Source organism: Nelumbo lutea, chromosome 2, assembly GCF_056320005.1.
Source record: "Nelumbo lutea isolate HS-2025 chromosome 2, American lotus-T2T, whole genome shotgun sequence".
NCBI classification, from domain to species: Eukaryota; Viridiplantae; Streptophyta; class Magnoliopsida; order Proteales; family Nelumbonaceae; genus Nelumbo; species Nelumbo lutea.
In genome coordinates this window covers 60,758,055-60,777,485 of record NC_142685.1, presented here as the reverse complement: position 1 = coordinate 60,777,485, position 19,431 = coordinate 60,758,055, and the positions used below count along the sequence as shown (strand labels likewise).

At 35.2% G+C, this 19,431-nt stretch overlaps 1 protein-coding gene across 2 annotated transcripts; it reads left to right on the top strand.

Annotated features, from left to right (window-relative positions):
• The first annotated feature begins 13,732 nt into the window (after positions 1-13,732).
• LOC148871061 (histone deacetylase HDT1-like) lies at positions 13,733-18,795 on the top strand. Of its 2 annotated transcripts, none has more exons than XM_088973571.1 (10): positions 13,733-14,012; positions 15,090-15,160; positions 15,300-15,514; positions 15,620-15,642; positions 15,723-15,773; positions 15,858-16,063; positions 17,313-17,399; positions 17,487-17,577; positions 18,295-18,430; positions 18,537-18,795. In XM_088973571.1, the coding sequence occupies exons 1-10, from the start codon at positions 14,000-14,002 to the stop codon at positions 18,598-18,600; spliced, it is 957 nt and encodes a 318-aa protein (XP_088829697.1). In that variant the 5' UTR covers positions 13,733-13,999; the 3' UTR covers positions 18,601-18,795. The 2 variants fall into 2 exon arrangements, with proteins under 2 accessions (XP_088829697.1, XP_088829696.1); XM_088973570.1 differs by having other exon boundaries at positions 17,484-17,577.
• The last annotated feature ends 636 nt before the right edge of the window (positions 18,796-19,431 follow it).

Genomic DNA, 19,431 nt, shown 5'->3' with positions numbered 1-19,431 from the left:
TTGGCATTTCCACCATCTCAGAGCACAAAGGATCAATGGCGAAAGACAAGATAATCACAATTGTGATGAAGACGCCAATTATCAAAAGAAACCCATGAGAAATTGCCATTATCGTCATCGTGGATCAGCTCAGCTCAAGCTCTTTTTCTCTCTCTCTCTCTAACTTTTCTTGTCTTCTTTCTCTTTCACTGGCACAGTGACAAGATGCAGGGATAGGCAGGGTCATGATGGGTCTATGAAACATTTAAGTTAGGTAGGCCAAGGTAGGCAGTGAAATATTTAAATTACTTGATCCTCCAAACATGATGAGTGTAAATGGGGCCAACAACCGGTTCCCATTTCACACTCTCATCAAACCGGTTCTCATTTTACATTCGGTGTAAATTTGTTTTTACACCTCAAACAAACATAGTCTAAATGACCCAACTAGCAAACTTGCCCTTGTAAAAAAATTAATTATCTTCTTATGAATACATTGTGATCATCATCTCGGAGCCCTCTTGGGCTGGTCAGGATGGAATAAGCTTTTCACCATACATAACTTCAGGCTTTTCACGTGGGCCCACCTATAAATACAGAAGTCGCTGTGTGAAAGCCCTCCTAATCGAGCATATAACTTTTTAATCCACCTTTCTTCTCCCCAACCCCCTTCTGTCGTTTAGGGGGTGTTTTTTTTTCAGATTTTGAGAGCGGGGAAAATTAGTCAATGGGATTTTGGTTCCCATTGACTAAGAATCCCATGTTCTTTTTTCACATTTATGTGGGGGCAAGGGAAAGTTTATTTTCCTGGGTATAAGTGATACCCATCTCCTAGGTGGGTAAATAACTTTCCCACCTAGGGGGAAAGTTGTCAACACTTGAATGGGACAAAAATGTCATTTTTAATAATTGATTTTTTATGGCTAAAATGGTCATTGCTTTATTTACATGAGAAATAAAAAAACATGGCTAAATGCACTTACCCAAGTAAGTGTTTCCCAGGAAAAACTTACCCAGGTAACTGCATTTACCCGGGTAAGTAACTCACCGAAAAACAAATGGGGCCTTATAGGTAGCCCTAACCTCTCAGCTACTAAGGCCCATTAGGGACTATGGAGAGCTTTCGATTTATACATAGCTGTTTTTTTTTTTTTTTGATAGATCTAGAAGGTGCTACACAAATAAAACTCAAAGGAAAAGGAAGATCTTGCAAATTAAAGTTTAAGAAACCTGGAAGAAAGGATTGGGCTTGGTGGGCTATCCAGTCAGCTGTTCGATTTGCCTCTCCATAGACATAAGGGTACTTCAAATCAAACTCGAACCGGGTTTCCAAGGCAACACAGTCTTCAATGAAGTTCTTTATACTCCATCGTGGTTGAATTTCTCCTCGCAGACATGAGATGACAAGGTTGGAGTCCCCTTTTATAATTATGAGAAAATCTTTGAAGTTTAAAGCCAGATTATAGGCTTCCCAAACTGCCCTAGCTTCATCCATATTGGTAATATTAGTGGCCTCACCCAACAAACAAGCCTTTATATCCAAAATTTTACCACCACAATTCCATAAATGTGCTTGATGCACAATTGTAACCATAAGTTTATACGTAGCTTCTTTGAAGAAGCTACTGGAGGCCTGCACAGAGAGTTTACATGATAATCAAATTTGGCCTTCCAAATTATCATTGAACATTGCTTAAAGGCTTTCCACCAAGTGGGCCTCGCCTTATAAAGCCAAAATCCACAACCTGAAACCAAGTGATTGATCCATTTCCTTAGGTTGCATTTGTTTGCAATGTAAATGTGAATTGATGTAAAAGTCCACCACTGGTTCACATTTGTTCACGTTTGTTTTCAGTATAAATACGCAATGGTGTAAAACTCCATTCCTGGTCCTAATTTTTATATGCTTGTTTTCAATGTAAGATTAAATAAAAAAATTGATGTAAACTTCCACTTCAGTTGAGTTTTACATTGATGATCCATGTATTATTAAAACCAATTATCATGTTTTAAAAAAGTTCCAATAACGGTTCACTAATTTTAAACCCATCGGCATTAAACTCCATTGATGTACTTCTACATCAATAAAGTTTACATCGAAAACAAACGCAGCCTTTACCATAACTGATACAAGTGAAATAACAATAACAACAATAATAACAATTAGACACACTTTTTGTTTTTTCAAATGGGATCCACCTTGCAAAGCAAAAGCCACAGCGTGAAAATCCTCTCAAATGGGCATTAAAAATGCTCTCTTCTATCCAATACCACCCTTCCCCCACCCCCACTTCTCTGTTGTTATTTTAACTCCACCATACACCTATGACAATTCAAAGCTTCCAACACCCCCACATAAACATCAATACCCCCTCCCCCTCGTATTGGTATTAGACGTGTTCATGGACCAAGTAGCCCCATGGGCTGGCCCTGCTTGGCCCATTTTATTTAGGTTTGGACAAACTTTTATGCCCACGGGCTCGGTTTTGGGCTTTCCCAAATAAACCTAATCTGAACCTGGTCCCAACTTGATAATAGTATATACATTATAAAAATATTATATATTATATAATATTAGTAGCAAAAATTGTATTATATAATATTTTATATATTAAATAAATGCATAAAACATTATATAATATATAATATAATGTTAACAATATAACTAATATAATATAAAATATCTTATATCGGCTTTCGAGCTTTATATAAGGTCGGGCCTAGTCATTTTCTATTTATAAAGGGGCAAAGCCCAACCCAAATTTGGCCCATGAACAGGTCTAATTGGCATTCCCCTACAACGAAGTTAAAATTTGTTAGATGGGGGTAAGTGAAGTTTCCCCTAGTTTTTTTTCCTATAAAGGGCTCCACCTCACAAAACAAAAGCCCTATCATGAAAATCATCCCAATTGAACATTAAAAATGCTCTCTCTCTCTCTCTCTCTCCCCTAGGGGTGTCAATGGACCGGTTTTGGGGGGGACTCCATCCAAATCAAAATCTATTTGGACGGATCAATATGACATATTGGATTGGACCTGGTCCGTCCATAATGAATTTATATCGGATTGAGCCAATATCTGGTCCATTGATAGAAGATTAGAACATAGGTGTCAATGGACCAGGTTTGAGTTGAAACCAATCTAAATTAACAGGAATTTGAACATATTGAACAATCTCTGGACCGGTCCAAAATGGTCCAAAATATTCATTGGACTGGATTGGACCAGGTTCACTTGTAATGGACTCACATTGGACTGGACTGGATTGGACCAGGTCCAGTCCAATTGACACCCCTACTCTCCCCCCTTTTTGGGCTCCATGGGGCTATAGTGCTATACAATGGGGGGTAGCTAATCCCCCAAATCCAAAACCCCCCAACCCTGGTGTAAGCAAGAATTGATTCCAAGTCTCCACTACTACAAGCAAGAGACCTCACCAACTAGCCAATTGGCACCTTTCAAATGTTCTCTTCTATTTGATTAACCAAAATAGTCCCCAATCAAATAGAAAATTAACTTTTGAAACATCTGTTGCGGCACCTTTTTCTACTTGAAAGCAAAGGAAATGGTCCCCATATAGTTGGGATGACGCTTAGATGATGATGAAAGATTGTGATACCGAATAACCCCTTTGCCAAAGGGACTGTGGACAGCTTTTAGAGAATTTGTAGAACATTTATTAGGGCAACCTTCAGCTGATGTGGAATTTGGATGGCCAATGGTAAAGGTGGGTATCATTGCTTTTCTTCTTCTTCTTTGAAACTGCCTACTAGAGATGGGCATTTTGGAGATATTTTCAAAATGTGCTGCTATCTACTAGATGAATTTCATCAAAGGTTGCATTTAGCATTCCTTATTTTAAAGACTTATCTCCTTCTTACAATTAGTGGAGAGTAGGGGTGACCATAAGACGATCTTCTTACGAGCTATTCCAGTTCGGCTCGTAAAAAGCTTGGCTCGGCTCGGTTTAAGCCAAACTCGAGCCCAATGAAAATCGGCTCATGAGGCTTGTGATCCTAGTATAATAAATAAATGCTTTTTTATTATATACATACATATGCATATACATATTTATAATAAACAATGTTTATTATGTATAATAGTGAATAATTTTATAATTCTTATTTTTTGTATGTAAAATAAAAATATTTTTATATGTATATTTTTTATTTTTTACATGTATAATAATTAATTAATTTTATAATTCTTAATTTTTTGTATATAAAATAAAAAAACAATTTTACATGTAGAATTTTTATTTTTTAGAAAAAAACTATGGCTTGTAGTTGAGCTCGAGCAAGCTGAGCTCGAACTTGTGAGCTTTGAACCAAGCCGAGCTCGAGCTCAAATCTCTTACTCAAACCTACCATAGGTCAGCGAGCCAAGCTCGAATAACCAAATATTCGGCTTAGCTCGGCTCAAATCCACCCCTAGTGGAGAGAAGGGAAAGAGGGGAGGGGGGATTACCAATATCCATATTGGCGGCTGGGAATTGCTGTGAGGCACGCCCTGTGAGGAGCCAATGAGATCTGGAATAACCACAGGCCACAGCTATGGGTTTTGGTCCGAGGAGAGAGATAAGACAAGATTCACCATGATTTCAACTTTGGCTATTAGGCAGTAGAAGATTCTCTCCTACTAAGTACGTACTAACCTAGCCAAAAGGAGCCGAACCCCTGACGCCCACTAGCGAATGGTGTATATCGATAACCATGAGATCAAAAGATTCAACCCAACAAATTGAATAGAACCATCGAAGAGTCGTATTATCCCGCCATGCTTCAATGGCCATATCCTGACTAGCTTGTTTCACTTGAAGAAATAAAGAGAAAGGCAAGAGTTCTGCTCCGGTCAGTGTGCAATGCCCATTTAAACACTCTCTAGGTTCTTGTATTTGTGCTTTATTTTATGGGGAGATATTCCCAATGTAAGATTGTAAGCGACTGTTCAAATGGTGTGAAGATAGACTTGCACTGGCCGAAGCCAAACTTGAAGAGTAAAGCAAGTCAGCTTAAACGATGCTGTTGCCATTCACTCACCTCATTCCACACTCCAGCCTCATCTAAAACAAGACTTTGCTTGTCCCCTGATCCCCTCCCACATCCAACACACTTTTTCTAAAATCTTCTTCACATATTCCTCAAAAGTAAATTCCTAGGGGTGATAATGGGTTGAGCTGCGCTAAGGGCTATAGTCCTGGCCAGGTTTTTGGCCTAGGCCGGGCTGGACCTGATTCTTAGTCTATGAATTTTATCTATAAAATATTGAATACTCAGAAAAACATGAACGCCCATGTGAATTTTGTTAAATCCCACGTTATAGGTTATTACCATTTACCACTTTTGTGATACATTATTTTATACATTTTGTAATATAAAATGTGATGTATGTATTATAGGTGTCAGTTTATAATATTTATAAATGAAATATAAAATGTAACACAAAATAACGCATATAAATTCATATGGGCCTGAAATTTTAGGCCCAGGCCCGGTCCTGAAATGTTCAAGCTTGATGTGGGCCCAGGAACTTACCGGGCCTGAATGGAAAACCTAGGCCCAGCCCACAATTTCCGGGCCGGGTGAGGCTGAGCTTTGCGGGCCTAGCTGAAATTTATTACTCCTACAAATTCATCTCCAATTCTTCACTCACTTCTTGGCTCTTATACAGAAATGTGCTCATGTGAGAATGAAGCAAAGCATATTCTCCCTTTCATTATAAAAACGAGCTATACATACAATGAAAAGTAAGCATATCCAAAGGCTCAGTTTGGAAAGTGTATAACTATAAATATGCACAGTTCAAGTACATACAAAATGCAATGTTTTAGCACTGTACATATTTGTATTTGTACTCCTTCCAAACTGAGTGTAAGGCTGCATTTGGTTGTAGTGCAATTTTATTTATAAGTACAAATGTATGAGAGTGCAAATGAAAAAAAAATAAAATTTGGTTTAATTTTGTTTTAGATTTTACTTTATTCTGCTTTAGGTCTTATTTTACTTCATTTGTACTGCAACCAAACAAAGTAAGGTAGAACTTGAAACAAAAATAAATCAAAATTTATACCTAAAACATTTGCACTGCCATAGTTTTACATTAATGCAAATAAATTTGCACTAAAACCAAACACAGCATAATGGATGGTTAAATGAGACTCCAAATTACTTCCATAAGATGCAATGTGAAATATAAAAGCTAGATTTTTTCACTATAGTCAATTGCTATTCCTGCAGTTGCTGCATATGTATATGTCAATACTATAAAAGGCAAAGTGCATGGATTTGAAACACATTATCATTATCATTATCTTGAGATTGGCTTCTATTAGGGCAAATATGTGCCCACACCATTCTAACAGTCTTTTGCAACTTTATATTGAGAATATCTCCCTGTGAAATAAAGCACCCAAGTACGGAGATATTCTCAATACAAGACAGTAAAAGCTGCCCGAATGGGCTTTGCCCTGACTGAAGCTGAACTCCATTATCATCGCCTTATTCCAACTATTTGAATCAGTTATATGAATCATGTTTCACTGATGTGTTCTGTTGAAGTGCCATATACATTATTGTCAAATTATACCCACTTAAATCATTTCTTACTACTTTCTCCCTTAACCCTTCTAGCCCAGCCCCTTCAACATGCAACAAATCAATTCTTCTAATGGGTGCTGTAGATGTGCTCTATGTACCTGCCTAAACCACCTCAGTCTACTTTATCTCATCTTATCACCTAGTGAAGCTACTCCTAGGTTCCTTGGTATGACTTCATTTCTAACCCTATACTTTCTGGTTTTATGTTTCATCCATTTAAACATATGCATTTCTGTGACAGGCTCACAGCTTTTGGATATATTGCTTTTTTTAACTGTTGAGCACTCTACTCCATATAACATAACTGGCTTTACAACTATTTAACGGAATTTCATTTTAACCGGAAGTGCTATTCACCTATCACATAGGACCTTAAATGCACCCCCTCCATTTGGTTTTGGTGCATTATTCTAATTCTATGAGTAACATCCTCTTCAATTTCTCCTTTAACCAAACTAATGGAAGAGGTTGGTGATGTATGAAGCATGATTATAGCATAGAACTTTAGGATGGATAACAATGAAACCAAGGTTGACCTTCCTAGCTGTATGAGCTATCTTGAAGAGATGTAGGACTTCATCCAAAACATGCTCAAAAGAACCAGGGATTTGTGTGTTTGGAGTAAACCTGTTCATTTACCAGGCTTCATACTACTTCTAGCTCAGGCTTCAGCTCAGGCCCATTCAAATTTGGCAAAAGCTCAACCCAAACCCAATCCATTGAAACTCATGGTGGAGGAACAACAAAACATAAAGGCTGTTTGAGGCTTTGAGCTACAGCTATAGTTTGTGGACGGTGGTTTCAAATGTGAGCGATGAAAGATCTGGCTATAGAGCAGTTTTTGTTTACCAGAATATGTATCCGCAGTTCAAGATATTCTAAGATCTGCTGCTTTCTCTGAAATTTTTGCGGTTGTAATGGCGGTGAGAATGGCAAGGAATTTGAACTTTCCTTCGTTAGTTAGTCATTCTGTCCGACAGCAGCGAAGTAATCAATTCTTTCGGATTGAAGTCCAAGGATGGCACTAGAAGTTAGGACTCTGGTTCGAGTATTCCAAGCGAGATTGGGAATGATCTAAGGATTCATTGGTTTCATATTCCTAGAACTCAAAATCGAGCAGCCCACTTCTTGGCAAGTAGCCAATAACTTTTCTCTGGGTTGTGCACTAATTCTGATGCTTCTCCTTCTGAACTTTTATCCTCTCTTGAGAGAGAGAGAGAGAGAGAGCTACAGCTACGGTGGAAAGGTGAGTGCCATGTGCTATTGGATAATAGGTGTGCCATGGTAAATTGGTGCGACCCACGATGGAAAATAAAGGTCTAGGTTGAAGTTTGGTTGAATTGACAAATATGGTCCACCAATTTCTACTGCGGAAGCATTACCCACACAATTCAACAGCTATAGACTAGTGAAAATTTTTGGCTATTGCCTTTGTATTTATAAATACCAGCCATGCACTACCAACTACATATAGAGCAACCTTCATGTAGGTAGCAATAGTCATGTAACCAAGTACATTTTTACTTGCAAATAGGTAAGAGATTATTTCATAGGAAATGCAATGTTTAAAGTATATAAATTGTAAAGTGTATTAAAAAACAAATTTATATCTATATATATATTAAAAATACAATTGAGAGTGTGGAATATTTGTTTGACTATAATACCATATTTTGAATTTGATCCCTTTCCAATTGTGAGTATAGAAAATGTAATTTCAATTATTACTTTTTACTTTATTTGATTCCCTCTCATTAAATCTTATAAGATATCAACTCCCATCATCTTCACCAAATCTTATTATTATTATTATTATTATTATTATTATTATTATTATTATTATTATTACAAGAAAGAGACTCAAAATGCACACCACTTAGAAACAACTAGTAAACTTAACAACAGCACTAAAGTAAAAAAGAAGATGCAACAAATAAGACTATGTAAGCTGAGCACCAGGAGTGTCATTGAGAAGGACCTCTTCAAGTGTTGATAAAGAATCAAGCAAACGTCATGAAAACAAAGGTTAAAGAACCTCCACCAAAGATTGAAAAGTCAATGAAAACTCCCTCAACAATGAAGGATCCAAGTCTTATATACAAGGTATTAATTCTGAGGGCAAAAGATGTAATTTGAACTACTTTTTACCTCATTCATCCTTCTCATTAAGTTTTATATTTAAAGTATTAATTCTCATTTTTTTTCATTAAATATAATATTTAGGCTTATTTTTTCTCACTAATGAATTCTTTCTTTTTTTTTTTTTTGCTTCAATTAAATTATGTGAATTAGATCTATATTCAAATGCTTTTAGAAATATAAAACCCATATTTAAAAGCAACCCAAAAATTTGGTAATGTGATGTGACGTGAGGTTGGGTTAGAACATTTTACTTGAGAATTGGGCTACACAAAAGAGGATGTTGGTTCGGTTTAATTAAAACCAACTAAACCAACCCACAATTACATCCAACTATAGTTCGATTTTTAATTAATCATAGTCAATTTCATTTACGTTGGCATATAAGTCAACCTGATATGGTCAGTTCAGTTGATAATAATAGGCGAAATCGAACCGAACCAATTTGCTTACACCCCTAATTCTTCCATATTGGTGGTGTGTAACTAATTCTATCATGCAATCAAATGAATCAACGTATGATGTCATAGTTAAATAATAAAACTATAATAGAAATAAATATAGAAAACAACAAAAAAAATAAAAATGGTAAAAAATTGGACACATCAATATTATTTTATATTAATTATACTAAAGAAAAGTATGTATGATAAACAATACTTTTTTATTGGTGTAAAAAGTGAAACACAAAATTTAAAATTGCTCAAAAATGAAAAAATTTCTTATTTAGTTGCTGGTCTATAGTTCAACCTTTTGGGTCATATGTGTCAACCCTTAATGTTAAAATCTGATAATAAAATTATAAAAAATGAAAACTACAAAAATTCACTAATATTTTTTATTAACCACATTAAATAAAAATAAGTGTGATAAACAAGAAATATTTTACTAATTATGGAAATGAAATACAAAATATAAAACTGATACTAAAATTAATTTGTTTTCCTATTTGGTAGAGGGCCAACAATTTAACCTTTTGGGACAAATGTGTCATCCCTCAATATCATAATTAAATAAAAAAAAAATATATAAAGATAAAAAAGACAAAAATATGAAAATGCAGAAAATTTGGTAAAAAAACTTTTGGACACATTTCTAATACTATATATTCACCATATCAAATAAAAAAATGTTGAAATTTTGGACAATCTCTAATATCTTATTAATCATATTAAAGAAAAATGTACAATAAAAAAGAATTGCTTTTACTGATGATGGTAATGAAATACAAAGTTCAAACTAACCCAAAAGTTGTTCAGCCTTTTAGGTGAGATATGTTAACCGTTGATGCCATAATTAAATAATAAAAGTTAAAAAAAATGAACAAATTCTTTAGAAATCATTTTACACATCTTTGATATCATATATACATCATATTAAATAAAAATAAGTTTGCTAAATAAGAATTATTTTTAAACATAGAAATATAAACAATTCTTGAAATTTTGGAGCCTATCATTACTATCATCATCATTGTCTAAAACTGCCATGTGCAAAATACATGCAACTTAGTACTTTAAGTGAAGTACCAAGATACACTTTGGATATATACAACAAAAAAATTAAGATACATACTGATACAATAGGAAAAATCAAATAGATCCCAAAAATATACCAATAACACCAAATATAGGTCTCAAAATACAATACTTGGGAAACGTAAAAAATGATTAATGATTTTTTTGGTATTATAAGAAATACATGATTGATGATTTATGCATATGCATGTATATCTTAGTAATTAGCAAACCAGTATTGTTCTTGTTAATATTTATAAATATAGATTTTAATGAATATTTAATTAAGAAACTAACCTAAATGTACTAAAAACAAAAAAAAAAATTGTCTGAACATTAAAATTTAGAAATATTGAAATTAAAATGACTGTAAAATTTCGTGGTATAGTGGTGGCTTGGTGATGGGTTTGCTCGTTTTCAACTTGATAGCTAAAAAAGGGGAAAGAGATCAAATATAGAGAAAAATGGAGAGGGATATGTAATTTAATAATAAATACAACAAGCCCCTTCTTGTAAGTGTTTATACATGTTATGTTTTAACTATTAAACGTTTGAACTGTTCAACCTAGACAATCAAAACCATAACTATTAAATGTTTGAACTGTTCAACTTAGACAATCAAAACCATTAATCGGAAATCAGTGGTCAAAATGATTTTATTTTCTAGGTCGATTTTTAAAACCACGCCACCAATTATTTTCATTGTCATTTTTTTAATCATGATTTTATTTCTAGTGGTTTTCTAGGACACTGTAGTAGTGTTAGAATGGTTGCCGACAATTCCTTCACCAAAAGTTTGGGGGTGGACGATAACTAAGCTTTTTTCACAAGTTATTGGAACTTGGATCATAAAAAGGTGGTCTAAACTTAGTTCATGAAGCTTACAAGACTAATTGAACTTATATTATATATAATATTTTTAAGTTTTTATATGTACAATATACTAAATAATTCTACATGTATAATAAGAAATAATAAATTTTTTATGTATAATTGTTTTTATATATAATCTTTTATACATATGATTTTTAATTTTTCGTATGTATAGTTTTTTTAAACTTGGCACATTGTCAAGCTCGAACTTAAGAGCTTTTGAGTTGAGTCGAATTCAAGCTTGTGCTTTTAGTTTGAGTCAAGTTCAACCTTGAATTCAAGCATCATGTTTTCTATTTCGAGCCAAGCTTGAATTGTCAGACATCCAACTCGACTCATCTCAAATAATATACTGTATATTTGTATTGTAATGCTTTAGGCAACCCACAATGTCTACGATCAAAGTTTGTTTATGTTACCAAGGTTGATTGATTTTTCAGGGTTAGTTTGGTTATTAAGAAAAAAAAAGTACTTGGTTGGACAACTTTTTTTAAGGGTCACTAAGGGTGTCTAAACACAAGGTAAGTTTTAAATAATAAAACTTTTAATAGTCCAGAAAAATTTAGAGTTTGTTTGATTCGTAGTAGGAATTGGAATGGCCTATTCCCACAGTATGTTTGATTCAGACAGAAAAGAGAATGGGAATTGGAATGGCTTATTCTCATAGTCTGTTTGATTCAGACAGAAAAGAGAATGGGAATTGGAATGGCTTATTCTCATAGTCTGTTTGATTCAGACAAAAAAAAGAATGCGAATTGGAATCCGCAGGAATGGGATTTAATTCCCAAGGGAGGGGATAGGGAATAGCCAGGATTCCAATATCACCCAATTAAACAGTTGGAATTGGAATAATCCATTCCGATTTCAGACCCCTATTCCTGTAAACCAAACGGGGTCTTAAAAAATGAGAAAAAGTGTGGAAATTTTAAATAATAATTCTTTCTTTTTGAACAGGCCAAGTAGGCCCACGGGCTGTGTTGTTCTGCGTGTTGGGCTAGACCGATACGCAAGCCATGGGTGGCATGACATGCATAGTCGTGCCGTGCTGACCCACGGACTTGAAACCCCCAACCCAACACAACCCACATGATTATGATGTGCCGGGCTGATTTACACCCCTAACTTTTGAAACCAATATATCTCTGAAATAGCTTTGGTATATGCACTTGTCTTTAAGCTTTTTTGGTCTATAAGGGCGGTTGTTGCATCAAACATCAAAATTTCAATAAGATATGCCCTATATTAGGCATATCATATCATATCATATCAGCAAACCCCATACACCTTGCAAGTTATATAGGGATTTTGGGGTCTTAACCACTGTTTTCAAAACCGGATTGGACCAAGAAAATCGGGAATCGGTCACTTGACAAGTTCCGTTTTCCTCCAAAACCGCTTTTCCCCCTAAAACCGTTGATTTTGGTCAGCAAACCGTTGAATCGGTCGGTTAACCATTTTAATGGTTTTGACCATTTTTAAAATTTTTTAATTTTTTTGTCAAAACGGGCCGACCGTTTGGATCGAATGGTTGGACCATTACCGGTTCGATCACCAGTTCATTTTTAAAAACTATGGTCTTAACCAAGTTTTGGAGTGATTGGAGTTGGATAAATTGGAAACAAAATTATGCACATTGGGTTGAGCTATCTATCATGGTTGAATACACCGGTGTTCATTACAAATGGGGCCCACAATGAGCATTGGTGTGTTCATTCATGATAGGGATAGGTAACCTAGCCCGATGTGTATGATGTTGTCTCCAATTAACCCGCTCCCCAAGTTATGTGGGTTCAAAAGACCCGATACACATGTTTGTGTGTATTTGATTTGTGGATATTTTGAACATTGTGTGGCATTCAACCATTTAATGAACCCACCTATTAAGGAGTCGAATCGATCCAAGTCAAATATCTAACTATTTGAACTATGCTTGCCAATAAAATATAAGGCTTGAACTCGATTCAAATTAGAGACTTGAGTTGGAGTAAAAAATGCATAAACTCAAGCTCAACTATAAGCCAAATGTTTTATAAAATAAAATAAAAAATAAAAATATAAAAACCACCCATGTTTTTTTAACAATCATATGAACCACCCATGAAGTTGGACTTAATAAAATCCTCCCTTCACTTTTGAAGAAAACATGCAAAAAATCACTTTTGCGCATCATAAATTTATATAATTAGTTTAACAAAGAAAAGTTCCAATAAAATTAAACCTGCCAAATTTTGCGGTAAATCGAACCTCCTCTAAAACTTCATCTATCAAGTAAAGGCAGACCGCCTCTGTACCTCATCTGCTATATCCCATTCTCTGGACCTCTCTCCCCTAAGGCCCTAATCCATGTATTACCTGAGCCCTTTCACCTCATCCTCATCTACCGTAAATGGTGCGAGTCTCACGTATTTTATTACTGGCGTCGAATCTTATAATTGATTTGTAAAGCTTTCGACTAAACCTTGATCCTCTTAAACGGACACTTTTAAGCTTTACCCATGGTACATGAACCTTTATACCGTGAGGCAGGTTGAATAATTCACCAATTAAATCGGACTGGTCGACAATTCATTGACCAAGTCAACGTTTTTTTACTTTATTTGGGCTTAAGCCGAAAGAGAAGTTACAGTTACAGAAGTTGATCAAAGTCATCAAACCCATCAAACTTCTATGTGATGGGCTGAACGGTCGAACCGTTCTGATCAACGACGGTTTAAAACCCTAAACCCTGGCGCCTGGCGGCAATCCCTTTAAATTGCCCTGAAACCCTAACCATCCCATCTTCTCAACATTCATTTTGCTTCTGAGCGCCCACACTCTCAAAAACCCTTTCAAAACCCTCCTCTGCTCTTTCTCCTATTCTCTCTCTCCTTTCGATCTTTCTATTCTCGTAAAGCAATGGAGTTCTGGGGTAAGCTTATCTGCTCTCACTAGTTCATTTTTCATCAGATTCATGATAGTTTTTGCATTTTCTTCTGCTAGGCCTGTGTGCTGTTCTCCACCGTACTCTCTTATGTTCTCTAGTTTTTAATTGATTTTTTGGTTACTCTTGCTGTCTTTCATTCAATGATGTATTGTTGTTAGATTTTCATGGCTCCTCTGGCGCTATTACCATGGCGGTTGTATTGTGCGTTTGCATTTCTTATCTCCGTTTTTTTATATGGTATTTGGTATTCGATTACTGCTCTAACCTGACCGCAGACCGCCTCAGGAGAATCGTATATGCCGTTTTATGATTCTTTTTGCAGTTCTAGTAATTGATTTCTTTCATTTTCGCGTAATGCGAAGCCAATTTTTTTGGCCATTTTATGACCTTGTTTCACATTGTATCATGAGATTGAAACCACGCGCTTTATTGCTTAATTTAGCTCAAATAATCACTTTAGATGCTTAGTATGGGCATTTAGCTTGGCGACTAACTTTTGGTACTTTAATGCTCTATAATTTGCTCCTTTTCAGTCTGCAGTATATTTCTTCCATTTGCTGATTAACAAACCAGTTTTATTGCTTGGCATGACTGTTGCCATGATTAGGGAATTGTCATCGATGCTCAGATCATGGAAGAGCCACAGCCTGCAATCTGTTTTCATCTACCTTACCTAGATACAGTTAGACATACAAATTGTACACTAAAATTCAAGTATCCAATACAGTATGGCACCCTTGTCAGGTTATTTGGGTGTAATATATTTTCATCCCAATGGTGTGTTTGTGTTTTTCCATACACTGACAAAAAATGCCATATTCATTTCATGTTTTGCATACTGAATAAGTCTTTGAAGGGGCTTTTATTTTCTAAATTGTGGCTTTGATAAATATCATTGGCTATTTAGCCACAGGTTGTGCCATATTTTGCAACTGCTATATTTCTCACAACAAATTTATGCTTTTTTACTCATGTCAATTCCCTGGTCTCAAGTGCATTTTCCATCATTCTTACCTTTTTCTTTGCTATATAGTAATACCATGTGCTAATGATTGCTTTCAGGTGTTGAAGTTAAAGGTGGAGAGCCTCTAAAGGTCCAACCGGGTGATGATAAGATTTTGCATCTCTCGCAGGTATGCCAACCAAATCCTTGTTTTGGCATTGATTAATCAAAATATGGTTTTCTTGTTTATTTTTTATTTTTTATTTTTTGAGTAAAGGCTTGTGATGAAATGGAAATATGAAATAAGCCATATGTCATTCATTTTACAGGTGGCTCTTGGTGATATCAAGAATGACAAAGGAAATGCCCCTGTTCTTCTATCTGTGAAGATCGAGGGCCAGAAGATTGTTTTGGGAACACTGTCAGCAGAGAAATGCACTCATATGTCACTTGATTTGGTATTTGAGAAAGAGTTTGAACTTTCTCATAATTGGAAAAACGGAAGTGTCTATTTCTCCGGATACAAATCTATTATTAATGATGAATATCCTCCACTGCATTCCTTTTATATATAATTCAATCACTTTGCAACTATTATACAATTGTGGCATTTTGTTTCCTTGACAGTTGCCTTTTGTCTCCTATTTACTGAGTTGATGGATGATTTTACCAGTGAGTTATTGAAGCAGTCTTTCATATGGTCCTTGTTTTATATCTTTGTAGCTGCTACTAATTATATATTTATCTTCCAGATTCTGAATCTGATTTTGATGAAGAAACTCCTCTCACCACAACACAGAATGGTGAGACATATTTTTTTCCTAGTCAAAAGTAATTTAGTAGTAGGTTGATGCTATCTGTTTTCTAATATGCCCTTTAACTTTTAGGGAAACCTGGGCGCAAGGACGAACAAGCAAAGGTAGCTGCAAATAAGTCAAATGCTGCCAAACCTGACTCTGCAGCTAAGCCAAAGGTGAAGATTGTGGAACCAAATAAAGATGACAAGTCCAAGGAAGATGAATCTGATGACAGTGATGAAGATGATGATTTTGAAGATGTTGATGATGATTCTGAAGATGATGATGATGATGAGGTAGTTTCCAAATGTTGAATAGTTTCATTTAGATTTTTTACATGGCATGCATCTCAAACAAATCTGACTGTCAAATATGCATCTCAAACAAATCTGACAGTCAAATAGAGTATTATCCTCATAAGTTATGCATCAGATTTGTGGGTATTAGAGAATGAACCACTTGTTTAAAAGTACTAGCATTTCATCTATTTTGAAGTTTATTTTATTTTTGTGGGTCCTCTAAGCATTGTTGTCCTCTTGTGTAATCTTTGATTGCGCAAAAATTGCAAAGAAGTATAAACTCTGGAAAACGTTTTCTTGCTTCAACTTTCTTAGTGGTATTTGGTTGTGAAAAAGGCTTCTGGCCCCATGTGTTAGACTCTCTGAATGGGAAGATTCTTTTCTTAAATTGGTGATGGGTCTTAAATTGATAGTTTGTATCAATAGTTTATATGTTTTTTAAGTTTTCTTTTGCTTTCTCACTACTGAACCTTTGTTAAAGAAAGTGAAAATGAGGTGTAAGAAGATGGTGGAGTCTAAAAGTAAAAATCCAAAACATAGTTGTGACTTGTGAGGGTGATGTCTAGGTGACAAGGTGCCCTTTTGAGGGTTTGTTCAAGGTACTGCATAGTATTTTTTTATTTTTTATTTTATGAAATTATAATATTAAAAATATATTTTTACACTATATTACACTATATTATAATTTATTATTACACTATCTTGTACATTTTGTGAGTTTTGATATTTTTCATTATTCTTTATCTACTATTTCTTATTTGTTTAGGTCCAATATCCAATTTACACACAAGTTAGAACTGTAGTTTTGAACAGTGATTAAAAATCTCACCTATGCACACAAGTATGGTGCACTTCAAGGTTTATGATTTATATATGCCTAGAACTATGAGACTTGGACCTTGGCTCATATGTGAGCCTCAGCCCAATTGTGCTGGCCTGGAGCTCTGCCTCTGAACCACCAACTAATCCCCTTGAAGCAAGCCCAAACAAGTTGATTTCTGGGTACTCTCATCCTTCTTAATACAAGACTTTCTTCATCAAACATTTGACTCCTTGCCAATTTTTTTCTATTTTCTTGTTGAAGATTTTCTCTCTGCCAAATTTCCTGACATTTCAGGAAGCTTTTTATGCCATTTTAAATTTTTTTCTTTTGAAAGTAACTTTGTATCACTGTTCTTCACATGCCATACTTCTTTAATCTGCATCCAGATGGTTTCTGACTTTGTGCATAACAATTATTGCCTAGGAAATGCTTGATGGTGGTGATGAAAGTGATGAAGATGATGATGAAGAGGAAGGCTCTGATGAGGAAGATGAGGAGACACCAAAGAAGGTAATTATAGTTCTTGTTTCTTTATATACATTTTTGTCAACCATCACCAGATAAATAATATATATTTTTCTACTTTCTGTACAGAAGGCAGAGCTGGGCAAGAAGAGAGGCGCAGAATCAGCTTCCAAGACACCTACTCCTGGGAAGAAAGCAAAATTAGTCACGCCACAAAAGACAGGTTCTTTCCTCTGCACTTTTTAATTTGCTTTTTATATCATGTAAGCCCCACGTCCGAAAACCAGAAACCACTATGCTTCCACCCTGCCAAATGGGCACCCTTACCTCTCCTTTCCATCGTCTGTTGTCATGTATTGTGTACCACCAGTTCACCCATGAAAACATATTGTCAGGGTATAACTGTCACCTAGGCAATTTTATTCTGGGTATTGATGAGAGGAGTAAAAGGGCATCATAAAATACTAGTTAACCAGGTTGCCTTTTTACAAAAAGGTCACCTTTGACTTTGTGCCTTGCAACTATGCATGAAAAGTTGCTCGTTTTGCCAATATTTGGTGGTGTTTTGTATTTTGGTGGTGCCAATGTTTTATGGTTTTCTCAAAAACCAAACCGTCTTTTGGGGTCTCTAATCAGGAAATAGAATAAAAAAATGGGTATTATTGCACACTGATGTGGCATGCTATTTTATTTCAGACTTTTCAGTAGTCAGTACTATTGCACACAGACTTCCAGTCCTTCCATCCCTCTTTTGATGAAAATATCCCTAACTTGGTTATACTGTGGGATTTGTAGTCCTCGCAGGAGGCTCTTTATAACCATGTCATGTGTAATGTGTAACATAGAACAAGAGTGCACTTCTGGTTTTCATTTTTTTAAGTCCTGGTTTTCATTTTAAAACAATTGGAGTCACTAAACAATAAATCTTATGTATGGACAGACGGCAAGAAAAGTGGTGGTCATACAGCAACTCCATTCCCTAAACAGGGTGGCAAGACTCCTGCAAACAGTGCCGGGAAAAAGCAGCAACAGACTCCAACATCCGATGGCCAGGTTTCCTGCAAATCCTGCAGCAAGTATGTTTTTTTAACCTTTCCATTGATGAATAGTTTTATCAAATGATTACCAATTTTTCCAAATCGAAGTTGCATTCTAAATCGCTTATATAATCTCTGCTTGCAGGACATTTAAGTCAGAAACTGCTTTGCAATCCCACACAAAGGCTAAACATGCTGCTGCCAAGTGAAGTTGGGAGTGTTCTGTATTTGGATTGCTGCTTGAAATTTTGGTAGATTTTAGTTGGTTTTGAGATAGCATAGAGGGTCGAAATAGTTAAAAGAGGTGCTTGGTAATGGGGATATATTTGCTCAAACTTCAAACTATTGATTTTCTTGTCTCTCCTGTAGACAGTAAGCAATCAATTTAAATGCCTATTAATTCATATGTATGTCATTTAACTAACTATCCGTTTGTCCTAATTTGATTGACTTCGATCCATGAAGAAGGGTGATCCGAATTCAGGAATTAAACATAAATCTATGTTGATATTAAGCATAAATTAATATTTTACTTTTAATAATGTGGGCTTGAATTTCGAGTTTACTATTTAGTATATGCCCCGTTTTGGTTGGTAGTTACACTCGGGTGCTCGAATATTTATTTTTAACACTGTTGCGCCGTCGGCATCTCTCAATTTTCAACTTTTACGAGTTCATTTTCCCCGACTACTGCATCTGCAAAAATCAAAAATCAAACCCAAGTTTTAAGTTTTACTATTTTCTCTCATTTTCCCAATCAACTTGGTTTTAATCAGATCTCACAGGTGTTTTGATTGGTCAAAGCCTTTCCCGTTTCCCTTATTCCTTTATTGAAGAAAGATGACTTCATCAGGTGGTCCAAAACTCTAAAACTTGCTACTCCTAATTTATTTCATCATTTTTAAGAAATTTACATAGTATTTTTTTCAGTTCATTTTGTTCATGAATTAAAATACCTAAGTCATTTTTAATTTATGAGTTGTATATATTTAAGATCATTTTAATTTGATTTTATATTACTTTTTAATATCTGATTGCAA

What these genes read in the sequence shown, in the direction of transcription:
- LOC148871061 (XM_088973570.1), top strand. An exon ending in AAGATGATGATGATGATGAG is followed by an intron (nt 16,064 to 17,312) that starts GTAGTTTCCAAA and finishes ATTATTGCCTAG; the next exon opens with GAAATGCTTGATGGTGGTGA. An exon ending in TCCTGCAAATCCTGCAGCAA is followed by an intron (nt 18,431 to 18,536) that starts GTATGTTTTTTT and finishes CTCTGCTTGCAG; the next exon opens with GACATTTAAGTCAGAAACTG.